At 33.9% G+C, this 22,307-nt stretch overlaps 1 protein-coding gene across 1 annotated transcript; it reads left to right on the top strand.

The window, feature by feature from the left end:
• The first annotated feature begins 19,289 nt into the window (after positions 1-19,289).
• LOC127084867 (ethylene-responsive transcription factor 3) lies at positions 19,290-20,738 on the top strand. Its single transcript, XM_051025381.1, has one exon. The coding sequence runs from the start codon at positions 19,714-19,716 to the stop codon at positions 20,368-20,370; it is 657 nt and encodes a 218-aa protein (XP_050881338.1). The 5' UTR covers positions 19,290-19,713; the 3' UTR covers positions 20,371-20,738.
• The last annotated feature ends 1,569 nt before the right edge of the window (positions 20,739-22,307 follow it).

Here is a 22,307-nt window from a genome sequence, read left to right as displayed (position 1 = left end):
GTGTAACTTGTTCTTCTAATATAGCTTAATTTGTCATATTATAATATTCTAGATCAAATTAAAAGTTTATATGTTTAGTGAACATTGACGAAATAAACATTTCACATAATTTATAATAAACTCACTGTATATATCACAATGGTTATGTTAGTACAATCATTGTTAAATGTTATGCATTAAGAATATCACAACGGTTGTTTTAAGTAAGTGTTGTGATAGATAGTGTAACACCCTGATTTTATTTAAATTATTTTCCGTAATTTTATAATGTGATAGTTGTGGTTGTATTGTGTTGATTGGTGTTTTGTTGTTTTGTGTACCCTTGGTGTGGGGTAGTTGCCTTAGAAATTAAGATGTTGGAGAGTGTGTGAGCAAAAGTGTAGAAATGGTAATGTGGTGAGTAAAACTAATTAATTATATTAGTTATTATTTATTTAATTAACTAATACTATATGAATATTAATTTAATTATTTAATTTGAGTGGATTATTATTATTATTATTATTATTATTACTATTACTATTATTATTATTATTAAGAAAATAGTGATAGTATAATAAGTTAATAAAATAATAGGATTTATAATAAAAATATAAAAGGGTTATTGGGATAGAAACTTAGTATGTAACATTTGGGGAGAAAAGAGGAGAAGCAGAAAAAGAGACAAGAAGAGGCTGGGGCTCAAGGGGAGATTCACCATTGTTGAAGTTAAAGAAGTTATTGCTATGAACTCTAAGGTAAGGGTGAGGTTCTGATTATCTAAGGATTAACATGATGATAGTGAGTAGATTATGCCATGTAGGTTTTATGTTTTCTTATCTATGTTGAATTATGGGAATGATGAAAATATTGTTGTTAAACCCATAAAATTTGATTGAATTGTGTGAATGATGAAAATGTTGCTGTTAAACCCATGAAATTTGATTGAATTGTGAGAATGATGAAAATGTTGTTGTTAAACCCATGAAATTTGATTGAATTATGTGAATGATGAAAATATTGTTGTTAAACCCATAAAATTTGATTGAATTGTGTGAATGGTGAAAATGTTGTTGTTAAACCCATGAAATTTGATTGAATTGTGTGAATGATGAAATTGTTGTTGTTAAACCCATGAAATTTGATTGAATTGTGAGAATGATGAAAATGTTATTGTTAAACCCATGAAATTTGATTGAATTATCTGAATGATGAAAATGTTGATGTTAAACCCATGAAATTTGATTGAATTGTGGGAATGATGAAAATGTTGTTGTTAAACTCATGAAATTTGATTGAATTGTGTGAATGATGAAAATGTTGTTTTTAAACCCATGAAATTTGATTGAATTGTGAGAATGATGAAAATGTTATTGTTAAACTCATGAAATTTGATTGAATTGTGTGAATGATGAAAATGTTGTTGTTAAACCCATGAAATTTGATTGAATTGTGAGAATGATGAAAATATTGCTAGTAAACCCATGAAATTTGATTGAATTGTGTGAATGATGAAAATGTTGTTGTTAAACCCATGAAATTTGATTGAATTGTGGGAATGATGAAAGTTAAACCCATGAAATTTGATTGAATTGTGTGAATGATGAAAATATTTTTGTTAAACACATGAAATATGATTGGATTGTGTGATGTAAAAGTTGTGTGAATTGATGTGGTTTCAGGTCAGAATTGAAATAATGAATTATTGCAATTGTTGTTTTTAGGAGGTTTGGGGTACATATGAATTGATAATAATTAATGGTTTTTTATGCTAATTTGTGACATAATGTGAATCTGTTGTTTTAATCATTGAATAATTATAGTATGTCAAATTTTGAGATCAGAGATTTTGCAGAATCAAAATCAGAGGTCCAGAAGGTCACCAACGATGAAATATAGGTTTTGGGGTTGTTTTCGAAACTCGTAACTAGTTTCCTCTTTGAGCGTAACCGGTTACCATTGTTACGTAAAATAAAATTGGGAAATTGAAAATGACATAACTTGAGCTCCGTAACTCCGTTTGCATGCGGTTTGAAGCGTCCGAAAGCTGAGAGTGTGTAATATCATTTAAAATTGGTTTAAGTACCTAAAAAAGGATATTTTTCTGTATGATGGTGTTGGATGTTGGAATGAATTGTACTATTTATGTGGTTGTATGACATAACCTTAAATGCATTGTTGTTGCTTATCATGTTATATGGTGATGTTTTTGAGCTCTATAACATATGTTTGATGCATGATGGACAGTATTGGCGGTGTACATTAACTATGAAGTTGAATCCTTGTGTATGATGTTGTTGTTGCATGTATTATATGTTGCATGCATTCATGTTGTTGAATAGATGGTCAGTTGTTGTTGAGCCTCAAATCCTATTGTGTGGATTGGGCCAGTAGCTGATTTTAGAGGTGATAGAATCAGTGTGACATTATTGGAGGTGATGGTAACAAATTGATGACTTTGATTCTAGGAGGTGAGGATCGAAGTGGTGAACCTGAGTGTTCACATATTGGTACCACATGCATTGAGTCGAGTTGTTAAGTCTCATTGCATTGTACATTAGTTACATTTGTTATCATGTTGGATGGTTGATTATATTGTTATTATGTTGTATGGCTGATTATGTTGTTGTTATGTTGGATGGTTATTATATTGCTATTATGTGTGAATAGCCATTATGTGGATTATGTGGAATTGTGTTGTGGAGTGGGTGATGTGCATGTTATAATCTGATGCTTACTTATTATCATGTTTTCCTTTATATAATTATGATATCTCACCCCTTCTATTTGAATGTTTTCTCCATGCGGGTAACATGCAGATAATTCGCAGTAGGAGTTCAGATGTGAGTGTAAGATGAAGTCTTCCATTTTATTTTTGTGTCGACATCTACTCTGATATGTAACAACGGGGGATTGAAATGATGTGTCTTTCTTATATGACATCTTATATTGATGTTGGTTATGTTAAGTTAATTGTTTGTTATTGTTGTTCCGCTGTGATTTAATAAAAGTTAACATTCAAACATGTGGTTATTACTATTATTTTTATAAATGCAAAGTGTTACATGTCTTTATAACTTAGTAGGTTGATTGTATGTTGTAGTGTAACATCCTGAATTTAATGTTATTTTGTTTTACTCTGATAAATACTTTAAATTTACTCAGGGAAAATTTAGGGTGTTATATATGAAGGAGAATAGCGATCCAAAATGCAGCGAAAATTAAAATTTTTCTCCTTTAGTGATCCTTACGAATGGGCATGATCAGTGATAGAATCGTTACCTCTTGTGGCGATTGAAACCTTTGATGCAGATCTAAGGAGTGATCGCGAACGTTGAATCGTGACAAGCCTATACTTAGTCCACACGAATGGATTCCTTCATTCTAAGTGCTAGTTACTATGAATGAAGGCTTTGAGAGAGAGAGAGAGAGAGAGAGAGAGAGAGAGAGAGAGAGAGAGAAACAAAATTTCAACTGCACAAATGCTTCTGCGCAAGGGTTCTATTTATAGAACCACTTGTGTGGGCTATAAGCTAAAAAAGGCTCACTTAAGTGTATGTGGCTCATATATTATGATATACCAAAATCACTTAAGCATGTGGTACCTTACCATATTTCGTATTCTACTTAAGTACACCGTACCTTACGATGTCTTACAATTCACTTAAGTGCATTGTACCTTACGTTGTTCCTTATTTACTTTATCTTTCATCAATCTGTCCTTTTGCGTGTGACCCTGTAGGTTTTCGCAGCATTGGAAATTATATTAAATCACGTATTTAACATAATAAACAATGAGCAGTGTCTAGCAACACATCACTGTTATCCAAGACACGAAAATGTCATATGATCTGATAAATCCTTTTGTGATAATACTTATGTGTACAATTACCCCTTTGCCCCTATGTCTATATTGAACACAGGGCATAGACCGTGTCATCCTTGTCCAGTTCAATATTGGGCCCTTAGACATTTATCATGTTATGCAGGATGGGCAAATTCCATCTAGGTCACTCATGTCCCTCAGCATGCTTCGTGGAGTACCCATCAATTGTCTTTATGGTCATCCAGTTACGGATAATGTTTGATCAGTAATAAGGCACTCGACTCTACATCTAGGGTCCATAGTGGTTTTAGGTCGAAGGGTGGTATACACCACTATCACCATGAGAATAATTTATGACACTTTGCATAATATTCTATATAGTATTCTCATAGCGGGTCAATCCCGTATAAATATTACTCTTAATATTCATACCTATGTTGAAGACTTGATAACTCTTTATCCATGATCCATGAGATGTGATCATCAGTCTATATACATAATAGTCTTAATACTTTAATGTTATCCCACTTCACAACAAAGCTCGACTACGGATACTTTAAGAATAATGTCCTTATGTTTAATGGGATCTCATGATTAAGTCACACTTGATACATTAAACAGACTAGCTATTCTAGGGACTTTATTAAACAAACATAATAAAGAAAAAACCTTTTATTATTAATAAATAATTTGATACAAGTACCAAAAGTATTTGCCTCTAGGGCTTACACCAATAATCTCCCACTAGCACTAGAGCCAATCAAGCATACCCCTAATGCCCATAGATCTAGTATGACCATCATGCTTCTACTGTGCAAGAGACTGTGTTAGTGGGTCATTAATATTGTCAAGTGTAGGTACTCTGCATATTTTCACATCTCCTCTATCTATTATCTCTCGAATGAGGTGATAACGCCTAAGTATGTGTTTGGATCTTTGGTGAGATCTAGGCTCCTTAGCTTGTACGATAGCATCATTATTATCACAATAGAGATCAATGGGATCCACAATGCTAGGAACTATGCCAAGTTCACTAATGAACTTTTTGATCCAAATAACTTCCTTTGCTGCACTTGAGGCAGCAATATACTCGGCCTCGGTTGTAGAATCAGCAATTGTATCTTGCTTTGAACTTTTCCAGCTCATAGCGCCACCATTTAAGAAAACCACATAACCAGATTGCGATCTAAAGTCATCCTTATCTGTCTGGAAGCTAGCATCAGTGTATCCAATTACATCAAGCTCTTCCGGAACTCCGTATATCAAGATTGAGTCCTTAGTCCTTCTCAAATACTTAAGGATATTCTTGACAGCTACCCAGTGAGCATCACCTGGATCAGATTGGTACCTACTCGTTGCACTTAAACCATACGAGACATCTGGTCGAGTAGATAACATGGCATACATAATAGATCCTATTGCAGATGCATATGGAATCTTATTCATGCAATCCCTTTCTATCTTAGTTGAAGGGGATTGTGTTTTTGATAGACACAGGCCATGTTGCATAGGTATGAATCCTTTCTTGGAATCATGCATATTAAAGCGTTTCAACACTTTGTTTATGTATGGACTCTGACTTAGGCCAATCAGTTTTTGTGATCTATCTCTATAGATCCTGATTCCTAATATATAGGCTGCTTCACCTAGGTCCTTCATAGAAAAGCATTTCGCCAACCAAGACTTTACTTGTTGCAGGGTATGGACATCGTTTCCAATGAGTAATATGTCATCTACATATAATACCAGGAAAATGATCATGCTCCCACTAAACTTCTTGTAGACACAAGGCTCATCTTCATTCTTGATGAATCCATATTGTTTTACTATTTCATCAAAATGAAGATTCCAACTTCTAGAAGCTTGCTTTAATCCATATTTTGATCTTTGTAACTTACATATCTTTTAGGCTTCTTCTGGTATGCCAAATCCTTCAGGTTGTGTCATGTACACATCCTCAAGAAGATTCCCATTAAGGAAAGCAGTTTTGACATCCATCTGCCATATTTCATAATCATGATATGCAGCGATAGCAAGTAAAATCCGAACAGATTTAAGCATTACAACTGGTGAAAAGGTTTCATCATAGTCAACCCCATGAATTTGTTTATATCCTTTTGCAACTAGTCTTGCCTTATAGGTATGTACCTTACCATCCATGTCAGTCTTCTTTTTGAAGACCCACTTGCATCCTATAGGGTTAACTCCTACAAGAGGCTCTACCAAGGTCCAAACTTGGTTTGTTTACATGGAATCCATTTCAGATTTCATGGTTTCTAGCCACTTCTCAGGCTTGGGACCAGTTATGGCCTCTTGGTAGGTCACAGGCTCATCTTGATCCTTGAGTAATACATCACCTTGATCAGTTATGAGATATCCATGTCTCTCAGGTAGGTGACATATCCTGCTTGACCTACGTTGGTCTTGTTCTACTTGAGCAGTTGGTCTTCCATAACTACTTTTGTTTCCGACTCTAATTCCTCCATAGATGTATCAATGCTTTGTGATTCTTGAATTTCTTCAAGCTCTACTTTCCTCCCACTGATTCCTTTTGGAAATAAAATTCTTGAAATCCTTTTCTAGGAAAACTCTAGTTCGAGCGACAAACACTTTGCCCTCAAAAGGATTGTAGAAGTAATACCCTCTTGTTTTTTTAGGATACCCCACAAATAAGCATTTGTCAGATTTGGGCTCAAGCTTAGTTGAAATTTGTCGTTTCACATAAACTTCGCAACCCCAAATCTTCATGTAAGACATATGTGGTTTCTTACCACTCCATATCTCATGTGGTGTCTTCTCAACCTTTTTGGATGGAACACGGTTAAGTGGGTAAGCTGTTGTCAATAATGCATGTCCCTAAAAGGAGTTTGGAAGATCGGCATGACTCATCATGGACCGGACCATGTCTAACAAGGTTCGATTTCTTCTCTCAGATACACCGTTCCATTGGGGTGTTCCAGGAGGAGTAAGTTGGGATACAATCCCATACTCTTTCAGATGATCATCAAACTCTAGGCTTAAATATTCACCACCTTGATCTGATCAAAGAGTTTTAATATTCTTACCTATTTGGTTTTACACTTCATTCTTGAATTCCTTGAACTTTTCAAAGGACTCTGATTTGTGTTTCATTAAATACACATAACCATATCTACTGAAATCATCAGTAAATGTGATGAAGTACTGAAAACCTCATCTGGCTGGTATGTTTAGTGGTCCACATACATCAGTATGTATGAGGGTCAAAAGATCATTAGCTCTTTCATATTTTCCTATGAATGGAGACATTGTCATCTTTCCAATTAAACAAGATTTGCATGTCTCATACGATTCATAATCAAAAGAGTCCATCTTTATGGAGTTTGGAAATGTGTTTCTCATTTATGTGGCCTAATCGACAATGCCAAAGGTAAGTTGGATTTAACTTATTAGGTTTCATCCTTTTAGTATTAATGTTATAAATAGGCATTTCAAGATCAAGGACATATAGTCCATTGTTCATTTGTGCAGTAGCATAGAATATATCATTCAAATAAATGGAGCAACAATTGTTCTTTATTATAAATTAAAAACCAAACTTGTCCAAACAAGAAACGAAAATAATATTTCTGCTAATTGCAGGTATATAATAACACTTCTCTAACTGAATTATTAAACAATAGGTAAAGTCAATACATAAGTTCCTACGGCTAAAGCAGCAACCTTTGCTTCATTGCCAACTCGTAGGTCAACTTCACCTTTTGCCATATCTCTACCCCTTTTTAGCCCTAGCACATTGGTGCAAATGTGAGAACCGCATCCAATATCTAATACCCATGATGTATAAGTAGATAAATTAATTTCAATAACAAAAATACCTGAAGTTGAAGTCTCTACTCCATTCTTCTCATCTTCCAAGTACTTTGGGCAGTTTCTCTTCCAGTGTCCGGTCTTACCGCAATGGAAACAGGTTCCTTCCTTTGCTATGCCTCCACTAGGCTTCAAAGCAGGAGCCGTGAGTTTGGGTTTGGCAACTTCCTTGCCTTTCCATTTATCACCCTGCTTGGTGGGTCTTTTGTTCTATCTCTTTCCATTTCCGATCATCAGAATGGACTTCCCTTTTGACTTCAGATTCTGCTCAGCAGTTCTTAACATGGCTAGTAGTTCAGGAAGAGATTTGTCCATATCATTCATATTGAAATTAAGGACAAATTGACTTAATCTATCTAGCAATGATTGCAAGATCAAATCAGTCGCAAGTTCCTTTCTGAGGGGAACCCAATCTCTTAAGATTCTCCACATACCCAATCATCTTGAGCACATGGGGACCTATAGAGGCTCCCTCATCTAACTTTCCTTGAAAAAGGTTTTTTGAAACTTCAAACCTTTCATGCCTTGCCTGCTCTTGATAGAGCATCTTCAGGTGTTCGATCGTATCGAACGCTGCCATGTTCTCATGTTGCTTTTACAACTCTGAGTTCATGGTAGCTAGCATGAGGCAAGCAGTTTCATTAGCATCATCGACATGCTTCTTATAAGCATCTCTTTCTACCTTAGGTGCATAACTAGGAGGTTCCTCTTCAGGAACAGGTTTCTCTAAGACATACATATTTCTATCATGTTTGAGGATAATCCTCAGATTTCGGTGCCAATCCAGAAAATTTGTCATAGACAATTTTTCCTTACCAAGGATTGATCGCAAAATATTGTTGGAGGTGTTTGTTGTCATGGTAATCTACATGAAAATAATGAAAATATAAGTATCAATCACATATTTAATTAGGCCTTTAATTAAATATGCTCCCACTATTTTACTCAAAATAAATGACCCTCACCATTTGATTCGAAAAATCCCATTGAAAGATTTTCTAGTGGGTCGAGATCCACAGTTCACTTTGTTTTAAGTCCACGTAGGCGGATTACATAAAACTAGGTTATCTAAGTAGGAACTCCTTCCAATTGTATCTAATACAACTCTTGGATATTTTAGTTGGGTGAATAACTCCTTATTCAAATCCATCATATGGATCATTTCCAACTATTGCTTCTAAACATATATAATCTTATTATAATTTGTTTAGTTAAGTTTGACCCATTGTTTTAGCAAATGGATATTACAATTATCCCATCGCACCTTACTAATATAGAACATGCACCTCGTGTAGGCGAAACCTACATTATTCGATACTAGTCTTGATGAGTGCTAAAACTTGGAAAGCATAAACTTAATATTTAATTTGAGGGAATTTACAATAATTCTGATCTCACCGGCCGATTTATCATATAAATCGTCTCTCACATGCATCAACATACATACAAAATGAAACAATTATGGCCCCTTGCGCAATTGTTCTCCCAAGCCAATGAGAGAACCTAAGCTATCCTAATAACGATCTAAGCCTCTCCAAGCAAGATCTTCAAGGGTGTCCTTCTTTGATATTGTATTCTTCTCTTTATTCATAACATTACATTACATAAAAGAAACTCGTTTTACATACGAGGGAGTGAGATGAGAAAAGAAGTTACATTAAGAGATTAAAAGAGAGGCACGACACGCAGATCGTATTTTAAAATCCCCAAAAAAATAAAGGAAAACTAAGGCCATAACCGGTCACCACAAGACAATAATAATAAACACATTATTATTATTAATTTAAATTCTGTTAATTAAATAAACCAAATTAAATTTCGGCGATCGATCACACTATGCAGAGTTAGCCGGGGGTTCCGCTGCCCGGTTAATGAACAACTCACTTGAAATCGACGTCGTTTTTCGCATCAACACTTGATACTTTTAAGCATAACTCTTGCGCAGTCACAACACTAATCGCATAACTCTTTGACAACACAACCCTTGTACCGTCATGAACCCTAATGCACCAATTTCAGACCGTCAAACACACCCGATTATTAATTCAGTATGATTGATCAACACGTCATTGCTTCACCATACTAATGTCGGATCAAGAAGCAAATGACCATTGATCGCTCAAAGGAAAACAACCATTAAGTGTTTGAATGAACGAAACAGAAACAGTATATCATATATATTGTATTGTGCATCAATTACTTATATCATATATATACCTTGATCAATCTCAATTGCGTAACCTATGGACGATCGATGTATCACTGCTTCACCATACTAACGTCAGATTCCGAAGCATAGTCAACATCAATCATCCAAATCGTACACACATGATGCCAAATTTAATTACTCATTTATTCTTTGATTCATTTTGTCTTTTAATTGTATTAATACAGAAAATACAGAAAATAAACAGCTATCAGATCCATGGTTTCTTAACCAGGCTCTGATACCACTGAAGGAGAATAGCGATCCAAAATGCAGCGAAAATTAAATTTTTTCTCCTTTAGTGATCCTTACAAATGGAGATCTAAGGAGTGATCACAAACGTTGAATGGTGACAACGCCTCTACTCAGTCCACACGAATGGATTCCTTCAATCTTAGTGCTAGCTGCTATGAATGAAGGCTTTGAGTGTGAGAGAGAGAGAAACGAATTTTCAACTGGACAAATGCTTATGCATAAGGGTTCTATTTATAGAACCACTTGTGTGGACTGTAAGCTAAAAAAATCCCATTTAAGTGTATGTGAGCCATATCTTATGATATACCAAAATCACTTAAGCACATGGTACCTTACCATATTTCGCATTCTACTTAAGTGCATTGTATCTTACGATGTCCTACAATTCACTTAAGTGCACTGTACCTTACGGTGTTCCTTATTTACTCTATCTTTCATCAATCCGTCCTTTTGTGTGTGACCTTGTAGGTTTTTGCGACATTGGCAATTATATTAAATCACGTATTTAACATAATAAATAGTGAGAGGTATCTAGCAACACATCACTGCTACCCAAGACATGAAAATATCATGTGATCTGACAAATCCTTTTGTGATAATACTTATGTGTAAAATTACCCTTTTTCCTCTATGTCTATATTGAACACAAGGCATAGACTGTGTCATCCTTGTCCAGTTCAATATTGAGCCCTTAGACATTTATCCTGTTATGCAGGATGGGCAAATTCCCTCTAGGTCACTCATGTCCCTCAGCATGCTTCGTGAAGTATCCATCAACTTTCTTTATGGTCATCCAGTTACAGACAATGTTTGATCAGAAATAAGGCACTCGACTCTACATCTAGGGTCCATAGTGGTTTCAGGTCGAAGGGTGGTATACACCACTATCACTATGAGAATAACTTATGACACTTTGCATAACATTCTATATAGTATTCTCATAAAGGGTCAATCCCGTATAAATATTACTCTTAATATTCATACTTATGTTTAAGACTTGATAACTCCTTATCCATGATACATGAGATGTGATCATCAGTCTATATATATAATAGTCTTAATGCTTTAATGTTATCCCATTTTACAACAAAGCTAGACTACGGATACTTTAAGAATAATGTCCTTATGTTTAATGGGATCTCATGATTAAGTCACACTTGATATATTAAACGGACTAGCTATTCTAGGGACTTTATTAAACAAACATAATAACGAAAAAGCCTTTTATTATCAATAAATAATTTGATACAAGTACCAAAAGTATTGGCCTCTAGGGCTTACACCAACAACATAGTGGTATGAGAGCAGGTCGGTATGTCCGCCCAAGTTGTTGATTCGGTGTGGTTTCTTACTCCTGGTGAGGAGGAAGAAGCCAGTTTCTTATCTACTAGAGAGTTGAAGAAGCTTTTGGAAGAGGAAGCTTAGGTGTTTGCATTGTTCGTGACGTTATCTACTAAGAGTCAGACAGTGATTGATGAATTATAGGTAGTGCGGGATTTTCCAGAGGTGTTTCCAGAAGATATTTTCAGATGTGCCGCCAGAGAGAGAGGTGGAGTTTTCTATTGATCTTGTCCCTGGTACCAGACATGTTTCTATGGCACCATACCCGATGTCTGCATCGGAGTTAGCAGAGTTGAAGAACCAATTAGAATATTTGCTAGAGAGGAGATTGTTAGGCCAAACGTGTCGTCTTGGGGAGCTCTGATGTTGTTGGTAAAGAAGAAAGATGGTAGCATGAGGTTGTGTGTAGATTACAAATAATTGAATAAAGTGACAATTAAGAACAAGTATCCACTTCCGAGAATAGATGACTTGATGGATTAGTTAGGGGTGCACGTGTGTTTAGAAAAATTGATTTGAGGTCAGGTTACCACCAGATAAGAGTGAAGGATGAAGATGTACAAAAGACAACATTTAGAACTTGATATGGACACTATCAGTATTTGGTGATGCCATTCATTGTTTCTAATGCACCCGAAGTATTTATGGAGTACATGAATCATATCTTTCATACTTACTTGGATCATTTTGTTGTGGTATTTATTGATGACATTTTGATCTATTCTAAATCAGAAGAAGAACATGATGATCATATGGGAGTTTTATTACAATGTTGAAGGAAAGGAAGCTTTATGCTAAGTTTTCGAAGTATGAATTTTGGTTGAAAGAGGTTAGATTTCTTGGTCATGTTATTTTAGGTGGTGGTATTGTTGTGGATCCATCAAAGGTAGATACAATTCTACAATGGGAGGCTCTGAAGTTGGTGATAGAGATTAGAAGCTTTTTGGGCTTGGATGGTTATTACCGCAATTTTATTGAAGGCTTTTCTAAGTTAGCACTTCCATTAACTCGGTTGACTTGCAAAGGTAAACTGTTTGTGTGGGACATTCATTGTGAGAATAGTTTCATAGAGTTGAAGAAAATGTTGATTATAACTCTGGTCTTGATTTTACCTGAATCGAATAAACTGTTTGTGGTGTATTGTGATGCGTCGTTGATGGGTTTAGGTGGTGTGCTAATGAAAAATGGCAAGGTTGTGTCTTATGCTTCACAATATTTAAGGATTCGTGAGAGAAACTACCCTACTCATGATTTGGAGTTGGTTGTAGTGGTGTTCGTATTGAAAATTTGGAGGCATTATCTCTATGGTTCTAGATTTGAAGTGTTTAGTGATCATAAGAGTTTGAAATACTTGTTTGATCAGAAGGAATTAGATATGAGACAATGTAGGTGGTTAGAATTCTTAAAGGATTATGACTTGGGCTTGAATTATCATCCCGATAAGGCGAATGTAGTGGTCGATGCTTTTAGGAGGAAGTCTTTGCATATGTCTGCTATGATTGTTAGAGAGTTGGAAATGATTGAACAGTTCAGAGACATGAGTCTGGTCTGTGAACTGACACCGCAGAGTGGATGTTTGGTATGCTGAAGATAAATAATGATTTTCTTAATAATATTAAAGAGAGTCAGAAGTTGGATGTGAAGTTGGTGGACTTGATAGTTGGAAGTAATTAGACTGATGGTAGTGATTTCTAAGTGGAAGAACAAGATGTGTTGAGGTTCAGGGACATAATTTGTATTCCCGACAAAGCTGAGTTAAAGAAGATGATTTTAGAAGAAAGTCATCGAAGTAGCTTAAGTATTCATCCAGGAGATACTAAAATGTATCAGGATCTGAAGAAGATCTTTTGGTGGTCTGGAATGAAGCGAGATGTGGCTCAGTTTGTTTATGCTTGTTTGACTTGTCAAAAGTCAAAGGTTGAACATCAAAAACCTGCAGGATTGATGCAACCGTTGGATATTCCATAATGGAAATGGGATAACATTTTTATAGATTTTGTTACGGGGTTACTGAATACTCCGAGAGGGCACGATGGCATTTGGCTAATTGTTGATAGACTGACGAAGTCAGCTCATTTTAGTCTGATTAATCAGTTTTTCTATGCAGAAGTTGGCTGAGATATATATCCGTGTGATTATGAAGTTGCATCGAATTCTGTTGAGTATTGTGTCGGATAGAGATTTGAGTTCACTTCTAGATTTTGGGAGAGTTTGAAAGAAGCTTTGGGTTTGAAGCTGAGGTTGAGTTTAACTTATCATCCGCAGACTGATGGTAAGATAGAGAGGACCATTCGATTATTAGAGGACTTGTTGAAAGCTTGTGTTCTCGAGCAAAAAGGTGCTTGGGATGGTCATTTTCCGTTGATCGAGTTCACGTATAAAAAAAGTTTCCATTTTAGTATTAGAATGACACCTTTTGAAGCCTTGTATGTACGAAGATGCATGACACCTTTGTGTTGGTACGAACCTGGTGAGAATGTAGTGCTTCGACCTGAGATTATCCAACATACTACTAAGAAGGTGAAGCTAATTAGGGAGAAGATGAAAGCTTCGCAGAGTAGGAAGAAAAGCTACCATGATAAGAGGATAAAGGATCTTGAGTTTCAAGAGGAATACCATGTATTTTATAGAGTCACTCTGGTGACCGGTGTAGGACGTGCTTTGAAGTCGAGGAAGCTTACTCCTTAATTTATTGGTTTGTATCAAATATTCAGGCGAGTTGGACCTGTTGCTTATAGAATGACATTTCCACCGAATTTGTCAAATCTACATGATGTGTTCCATATTTCATAACTTCAAAAGTATGTTCCAGATCCGTCGCATGTGATTATGATGGATGATTTTCAGGTGAGGGATAACTTTAGAGTTGAGGCTCTATCTATAAGGATTTATGATTGAGAACTGAAATAGTTGAGAGGAAAAGAGATTGCTCTCATCAAGGTAGTGTGGGGAGGCGTTGCCATAGGAAATATGACTTGGGAGTTGGAAAGTAGGATGCGAGAGTCGTATCCAGAGTTGTTCGCATCAGATAATTTTCATTGACGAAAATGTTCTAAGTGGGGGAAAATTGTAATGCCCCGATTTTATTTAAATTATTTTCGGTAATTTAATTATGTGATAGTTATGGTTGTGTTATATTGATTGGTGTTTTGATGTGTTGTGTATCCTTGGTGCGGGATAGTTGCCTTAGAAATTAAGGTGTTAGGGAGTGTGAGAGCAAAAGTGTAGAAATGGTAGTGTGGTGAGTAAAACTAAGTAATCATAGTAGTTATTTTTTATTTAATTAGTTAATATTATATGAATATTAATTTAATTATTTAATTTGAATGGATTATTATTATTATTATTGTTACTATTATTATTACTATTATTAAGAAAATAATGATAATATAATAAGTTAATAAACTAATAGGATTTATAATAAAAATATAAAAGGGGTATTGGGATAGCAACTCGGTAACTAACATTTGGGGAGAAAAGAGGAGAAGGAGATAAAGAGAGAAGAAAAGCCTAGGGTTCAAGGGGAGTTTCACTATTGTTAAAGGTTAAAGATGCTATTGCTAGGAACTCTAAGGTAAGGGTGGAGTTCTGATTATCTAAGGGTTAACATGATGATGGTGGGTAGATTATGCCATGTAGATTTTGTATTTTCTTCTCTATGTTGAATTGTGAGAATGATGAAAATATTGTTGTTAAACCCATGAAATTTGATTGAATTATGTGAATAATGAAAACGTTGGTGTTAAACCCATGAAATTTGATTGAGTTGTATGAATGATGAAAATGTTGATGTTAAAGCCATGAAATTTGATTGAATTGTGAGAATGATGAAAATGTTGTTGTTAAACCCATGAAATTTGATTGAATTATGTGAATGTTGAAAATGTTGATGTTAAACCCATGAAATTTGATTGAATTGTGGGAATGATGAAAATTTTGTTGTTAAACTCATAAAATTTGATTGAATTGTGTGAATGATGAAGATGTTGGTGTTAAACTTAAACCCATGATGAATTGTTGCAATTGTTGTTGTTGAAAGGTTTGTGGTACATATGAATTGATGAGAATGAATTATTTTTTATGCTAATCTGTGATATAATATGAATTTTATGTTTTAATCATTGAATAATTATAGTAGTTGAAGTTTGAGATCAGAGGTTTTTACGGAATCGAAATCGGAGGTCCAGAAGGCCTCCAACAACGAAAAATAGGTTTTTGGGTTGTTTTCGAAGCCTCTAACTGGTTACCGATTTGACCCTAACCGGTTACCACTGTTACACAAAAGAAAGGGGAAATTAAAAAATAACGTAACTTGAGCTCCGTAACTCCGTAACTCCGTTTGATCCGCGGTTCGAAACGTCGGAAAGCTGAGAGTGTATATTGTCATTTAAAATTGGTTTCAGTATCTGAAAATGAATATTTTTGTGTATGATGGTGTTGGAATGCCTTATACTGTTTGTGTTGTTGTATGACATAACCTCAAATGCATTGTTGTTGCTTATTATGTTGTATGTTGATGTTGTTGAGTTGTATAACATGTGTTTGATGCATGATGGTCAGTATTAGCGATGTACATTGACTATGAAGGTGGATCCTTGTGCATGATGTTGTTGTTACATGTATTGTATGTTGTATGTATTCATGTTGTTGGATAGATGATCAGTTGTTGGTGAGCCTCAAATTCCATTGTGTGGATTAGGCCGATAGTTGATTAAAGAGGTGATGGAATCAGTGAGATGTTATCGGAGGTGATGGTAACGAATTGGTGACTTTGATCCTAGAAGGTGAGAATCTAAGTGGTGAACCTGAGTGTTCACGTACCGGTACCACATACATTGGGTCGAGTTGTTGAGTTTCATTGCATTAGATATTGGTTGCATTTGTTATTATGTTGGATAATGTGCATGTAATGATCTGATGCTTACTCATTATCATGATTTTATTTATATAATTATGATATCTCACTCCTTCTGTTTGAATGTTGCCTCCATGCGGGTAACGTGCAGATAATTCGCAGTAGGACTTTAGATGTGAGTGGAAGATGAAGTCTTCCGTTTTATTTTTGTGTCGGCTTCTGCTCTGATGTGTAACACTGAGAGATTGAAATATTGTGTCTTTCTTTATGTTTTAATATTTCTTATATGACATGTTATGTTGATGTTGGTCATGTTGAGTTAACTGTTTGTTATTGTTGTTCCGCTGCGATTTAATAAAAGTTAACATTCAGACATGCAATTATTACTACTATTTTTATAAATGCAAAGTGTTACATGTCTTTATAATTGAGCACGTTGATTGTATGTTGTAGTGTAGCATCATAAATTGCATGTTGTTTTGTTTTACTCTGATAAATATTTTAAATTTACTCGGGAAAAATTTAGGGTGTTATAGATAGGACGCTACCTAGTTTATAATAACATACACGCGTAGAAAACATCATACTTACAACCATCCCCAACCTCACAACGGTTGGTCAAACACGGTGATATTCTTTTTTGGACCGTTGTGAAATTATTTTTCTGTAGTAGTGCTTCAAATTAACTGATAGCCATTTTACTACTAGACGAATCCGTTTCTATGATTAATATTTATAATGATAAATATTTAATTTAATAATTCAGAATAAATATTTATTTATTTATTTTAAATAACACACAAATAAATATTTATTTATTTTAAATTAATTCAAGTTAAATACTGATAAATTAATTTAATAGTAATTTATTTATTTCAAATAATACACATATAAATTTACTTATTTCAAATTGAATAATAATCAATTAATTTAATAGTAGTTTAATTAATTCAAATCAAGTAATCAAATTATTTTTTTAAAGTATTTAATCAATTAAATTAAATAATAATAAATTAATTTAATGGTAATTCAATTAAATATAATTTAATTTATTTCTATTTGATTAATTATATTTATGATTAACATTTTATTAAGGTTTTTGGTTCGATTTCTTTTAACAATAAATTTTGATTTTTTTGATATTTTTAAATCTGAATTATTAAAAAAAGAATCAATTTAGTCTTTTAAAAAAATGAAAAAAAAAAATTCAACATAATTGTCTACGTAATTATTAAAACAATACATTCCATAAATAAACTTTAAAAAAATTATTTATCAAAAATATTAATAGAAAAATTAATATGATTGGATTAAATTAGAATAATTATGATTTTTTTTGTGATTAATTCAGATTCTATAATTTTTGTGAGGATCTTAGATCTAATATATATAACAAGACTCCACAAACAGTATGTTATTGTATATCTTGAACCATTAAAAACACGAACAAAATTTATTGACCACTTTATTTTTTTGTGCGATACAAACTTTATTAACAGCTTTAAATCCAATTACTTGTTTTCTCAAATCTCTCTCATATTTAGCATTAAAACTATATGAATTAAGTTTTCTTATCATCATCTCTCATTAACAGTTTCTTAAATATATGAAAAAATGTCTTGTTAGTTTTTAAAATATAACAACAACTGTTATCAGAATATATTTTTTTATGGAAAAATATTTTTATATAGTATTATAATATCTTTTTGTTAGTAGTATTATAAAAATTATGGATAAAACGTGAAGATCTACTTTATATTTTCATATATTATTAAATTATAAGATGAAAATTTATTCAATCAATAACAACCCTTGTCTACATAGCTGTATTGTATTCATTTATTATTAGAAGCATCTTATATATTATTATACCATAACATTATTTGATAATTTTAAATATTTAATCAAAAAAAATATTTTCCTTCTATAAAAAGCTGATTTGATATTACAATTGGATTATTAATTCATTAAGGCTATAAATCGCACTCAGTGTGATTCTCTACCTATATAGAAACAATCGAAATTGAATTAAAGAAAATTATTATTTTATTTTAATAGTAAAATTATTAATTAATTATAATAAAATTTGGCGTAAAAACCTATCCAAAATTAAAAAAAAAATCTATTGCTTCTCATCTCACGCAAGTAAATCTAATTAAAGAATCCACGTGCATGATTACTTTTACCGTCTGTAACGCTGAACAAAAAAAAACAAAAATCGAAAAGAATAAAAAATAAAATAAAATAAAATAAAAGTTAGGAACAGTTGTGATATCATGAAAGAGACCTTACAATACACCACAAACACACTCACACGGAATCACTAAACCAACCCATTTCCCATTCACCTTCCAACCTCTTTACGCGTACACACCTCAAGGACCTTCTAGTCTTTTCCTTACCCCACCTAAATTCCATCACCCTATTAAAATAAAAATATTAATCGCAATTTTAATCCCTATTTAATTTATTTTGGATTCTCATTTTAAAAAATTACAATTTTGTTTTTTTGTTGAATTTTAATTTTGATATGAAATTCTATTTTTAATATGGAATTAAAATCCAACACAAAATTAAAAAAAAATTAAAATTGTAATGAAAAAAAAAACTGATATCGTATAATATTTTAACACTATCAATAAATAAAATTTGTATATCCCATCAAATTACACTTTTATTTTTAAAAACTATTATGATTTGATGATATAAAATATTTTAATTAAATCTCAATATAATTTTACACGGTAACCCTGCACTCTGAATTCTATTAAATTAAAAAATTAATAGGTGTCCAATATAAAAATAAGTGTAAAAATAAATAAAATGAAAGTCATTTACAGCCAGAGCCAGAGAAACCCACAGGGAAAGGTAAGAAAGAAAACTAGACTCTTGTTGATGTCCATTTTGAATATATATATATATATATATATATATATATATATATATATATATATATATATATATATATATATATATATATTTGTGTAGATATATAGATAAATGAACAAGATCAAGAGAAGGTGTTGTTGTGTATGGTATTGTTGTTAATTTTTGTTATGCTACTTTCCTTCAACCACAATCTCTCTTTCTCTCTCCCACCACCCATTCATCTTTTTCTCTCTCTTCATTTCTCTCCCTCATTCTCCTCCTCAATCTCATCACCATAACAATCTTCTTCTTTTCTTCTTTAACCCATCAAAACCTCTCTCTATATCTCTATCATCCATCAAACCCTTGTTTGACATAGAAAAACTTTGAAGATGAAGATGAGTTTTTTGTGAGAATATAAAGAAAAAGGAAAACTTGAAAGGTTTTTCATTAGATTCATCAATTTTTGCGTTTTTTTGGCAGATTTGATTTTCTGGGTTGTTTTAGAACTTGAAAAAGATTGAACCTGTGAAGATGGGTCGAGGAGGTGCTACAACCGCTGCGGCGGCGGTCGAACCGGTTTTTTTCAAAGAACCGAGATACAGAGGGGTTAGAAAAAGACCGTGGGGACGGTTCGCGGCTGAGATCAGAGATCCTTTGAAGAAAGCAAGGGTTTGGCTTGGAACCTTCGATACCGCTGAAGAGGCGGCGCGTGCGTACGACACCGCCGCTAGAAATCTCCGTGGACCGAAAGCCAAGACAAATTTTCCTCTCGCACAGCCTTTTTATCAAAATCCTGAAGCCGGAAATCCGTTCGGCGAGCTTAGATTCTACGCCGGCGGTGCCGGAGAAGGTTTTCAGGATCATCGGAGACCTACCTCAAGTGGTATGAGCAGCACGGTTGAGTCCTTCAGCGGTCCACGTCCGGTCAGACCACCGATGCCGCCGTCTGCTGTCACCGGGAGGCGTTACCCAAGGACACCGCCGGTTGCTCCTGAAGACTGCCGTAGCGACTGCGATTCTTCATCATCGGTTGTCGACGATGCCGACAACGACAACGCGGCTTCATCCACTATGCTTTCGTTTAAACGCCAGCCGCTGCCGTTTGATCTGAACGCGCCGCCGTTGGAGGAAGGTGACGTGGCGAACGGACTCGGTGAGGATCTGCACTGCACTCTTCTCTGCCTCTAATGAAAATTGAGATATGTGATGTATTGGATCGTGAAGAAAATTATGAATTTTTTTTACTTTAATTTTTTTGCTTTTTCTTTTTTTCCCCTTTTTTTAATTATGCGGAAAAAATGAAAATGAAGATGAAATTTATGATTGATGATCGGTTATGAGATTATGGTTGATATAATCTTAATTTCTGTGAGAGTTTGTCTTCTCTTCTGCTTTGATGTATGAAAAAAAGGCTATATATTATGTTATCAATCATAATTTTATTTTCCATGTTTTTGTTCTCTCTAATTTCTAAGGATATTATGAGATGAAAACTGGAGATTATTATGATCTATCTTTTAGATCTTGAATGGTTATTGATTGAGAGATTCATCTGATTTTGGTCTTCATTTTTGGATCACCCACACAAATCACTTTCATATAATTTTGTTTTTGTATATAGTTGATGATAGGTTTTCACCTCCCAATGGTTAATTAATGTTTGCGCTCTTGCATCTGATGTCTCTCTACTTGCGGGATGCGCTCTTGCATATGATGTCTCTTATTGCGCCCTTAGTTGCGCTCAGCATCTGATGTCTCTTGGTGCTCTTATTGCGCCCTTAGTTGCGCCCTTGCATCTGATGTCTCTTGGTTGGTGCGCGGTTGCGCCATTGCATATGATGTCTCTCTTATGGCGCCCAGCCCTTGCATCTGATGTCCTTTCTTTCCCATGGTGCTTTTGCATCTAATGTTTATGTGGGTGAAACAAGTAGTTGATATTATAAATGGTATAGTTGGATGGTTGAAATAGCAATTGAAAGTTGAAACTTTTTTAGGGATAGGTTGGGAAGAAGAATTGTTAGGTGAGGGATGTAGATGTAGTGATGATGATAATTTATTTATTTATTGTTTGTTTTAATAATTTAGTGTGGAATGGAATAGAAAAAAAGAAGAATGATGTTGGCTTGTATAGCACTCAAGATGTTTGGCAGGGTGGGTAATTTAGATGTTGGGGTGAATGATTTGATAGAAGAGATGATTCATTCTCCTTTTTCTGGGTCTTTTTTCATTACTAATAATAATAACTTGTACTCTCTCCATTTGATTTTAAATTGTATCAAATCTATTTTTTTGTATGTATTTCAAATTGGAGGGTTATAACTTTATAAAATCTACCATACAATTAGTTTTTGGGTTTTCATGATGGAAGTTTGAACATTCGCCTATTAGGTGACTTTCTTAAGAGTGTGGATATGTGAATGTGCTGTTTTACCTTTTTTGTTTGGTGAAAGAAACAAATTATTTATTTAATTTTAAAAAAGAATTCTATATCTTTTTCTCTTCAAATAGAACTTTTGTTCAATTCAATAAAAAAAGAGCTTTTGATTTAAAAAAGACAGGAATTCAACCAACTCCAGAAAAAGCAATTTATGCTGAAGCTAATTTTGTGGTATGTTTGAATTCATTCATTTATTCGATTTTGTTCATGATTTTCAAAACAAACAAATCGGGGGAGAACCATTTTCAAAACAAACAAATAGGGAGAGAACCATTAAATTCGTCACTATATGATTTGGCAAAATACAGATTTCTTTGAGATGATAAAGAGATCTGAGAAGTTGAATGTAATATTTCTTAAATATAATTATACCTATTAAGAAAATTTACATGATCAAAGATTTAGAGGGGTTTAGTAACACATTTCCTTCTTTTAAGATGAGCTGCATCCTTTATTTATTTATTCATTCATCTCAAGGCAAGTAGACATGGGAGTGACCCTACAAACACAGCACCTTCTTCACATAGGGAATACAAATACAAAGGGATGGTCATATACAACCAAACCAAGGAGAGATTCCTGAAAAGTCAAACTAAATGGTCGTTTGAATTTATGCTTTTGAGGCCTGCAACATGCAAAAACACTATTACCGCCATTTTAATTCACAATTCTATATACCAATTTCAAT

This window comes from Lathyrus oleraceus, chromosome 5, assembly GCF_024323335.1.
Source record: "Lathyrus oleraceus cultivar Zhongwan6 chromosome 5, CAAS_Psat_ZW6_1.0, whole genome shotgun sequence".
Taxonomy (NCBI): domain Eukaryota; kingdom Viridiplantae; phylum Streptophyta; class Magnoliopsida; order Fabales; family Fabaceae; genus Lathyrus; species Lathyrus oleraceus.
Note: the sequence above shows the minus strand (reverse complement) of the source record. Positions and strands in the feature narration are given on the sequence as shown.

Coding starts and splice junctions, on each gene's coding strand:
- LOC127084867 (XM_051025381.1), top strand. CDS start 19,714: ATGGGTCGAGGAGGTGCTACAACCGCTGCGGCGGCGGTCGAACCGGTT.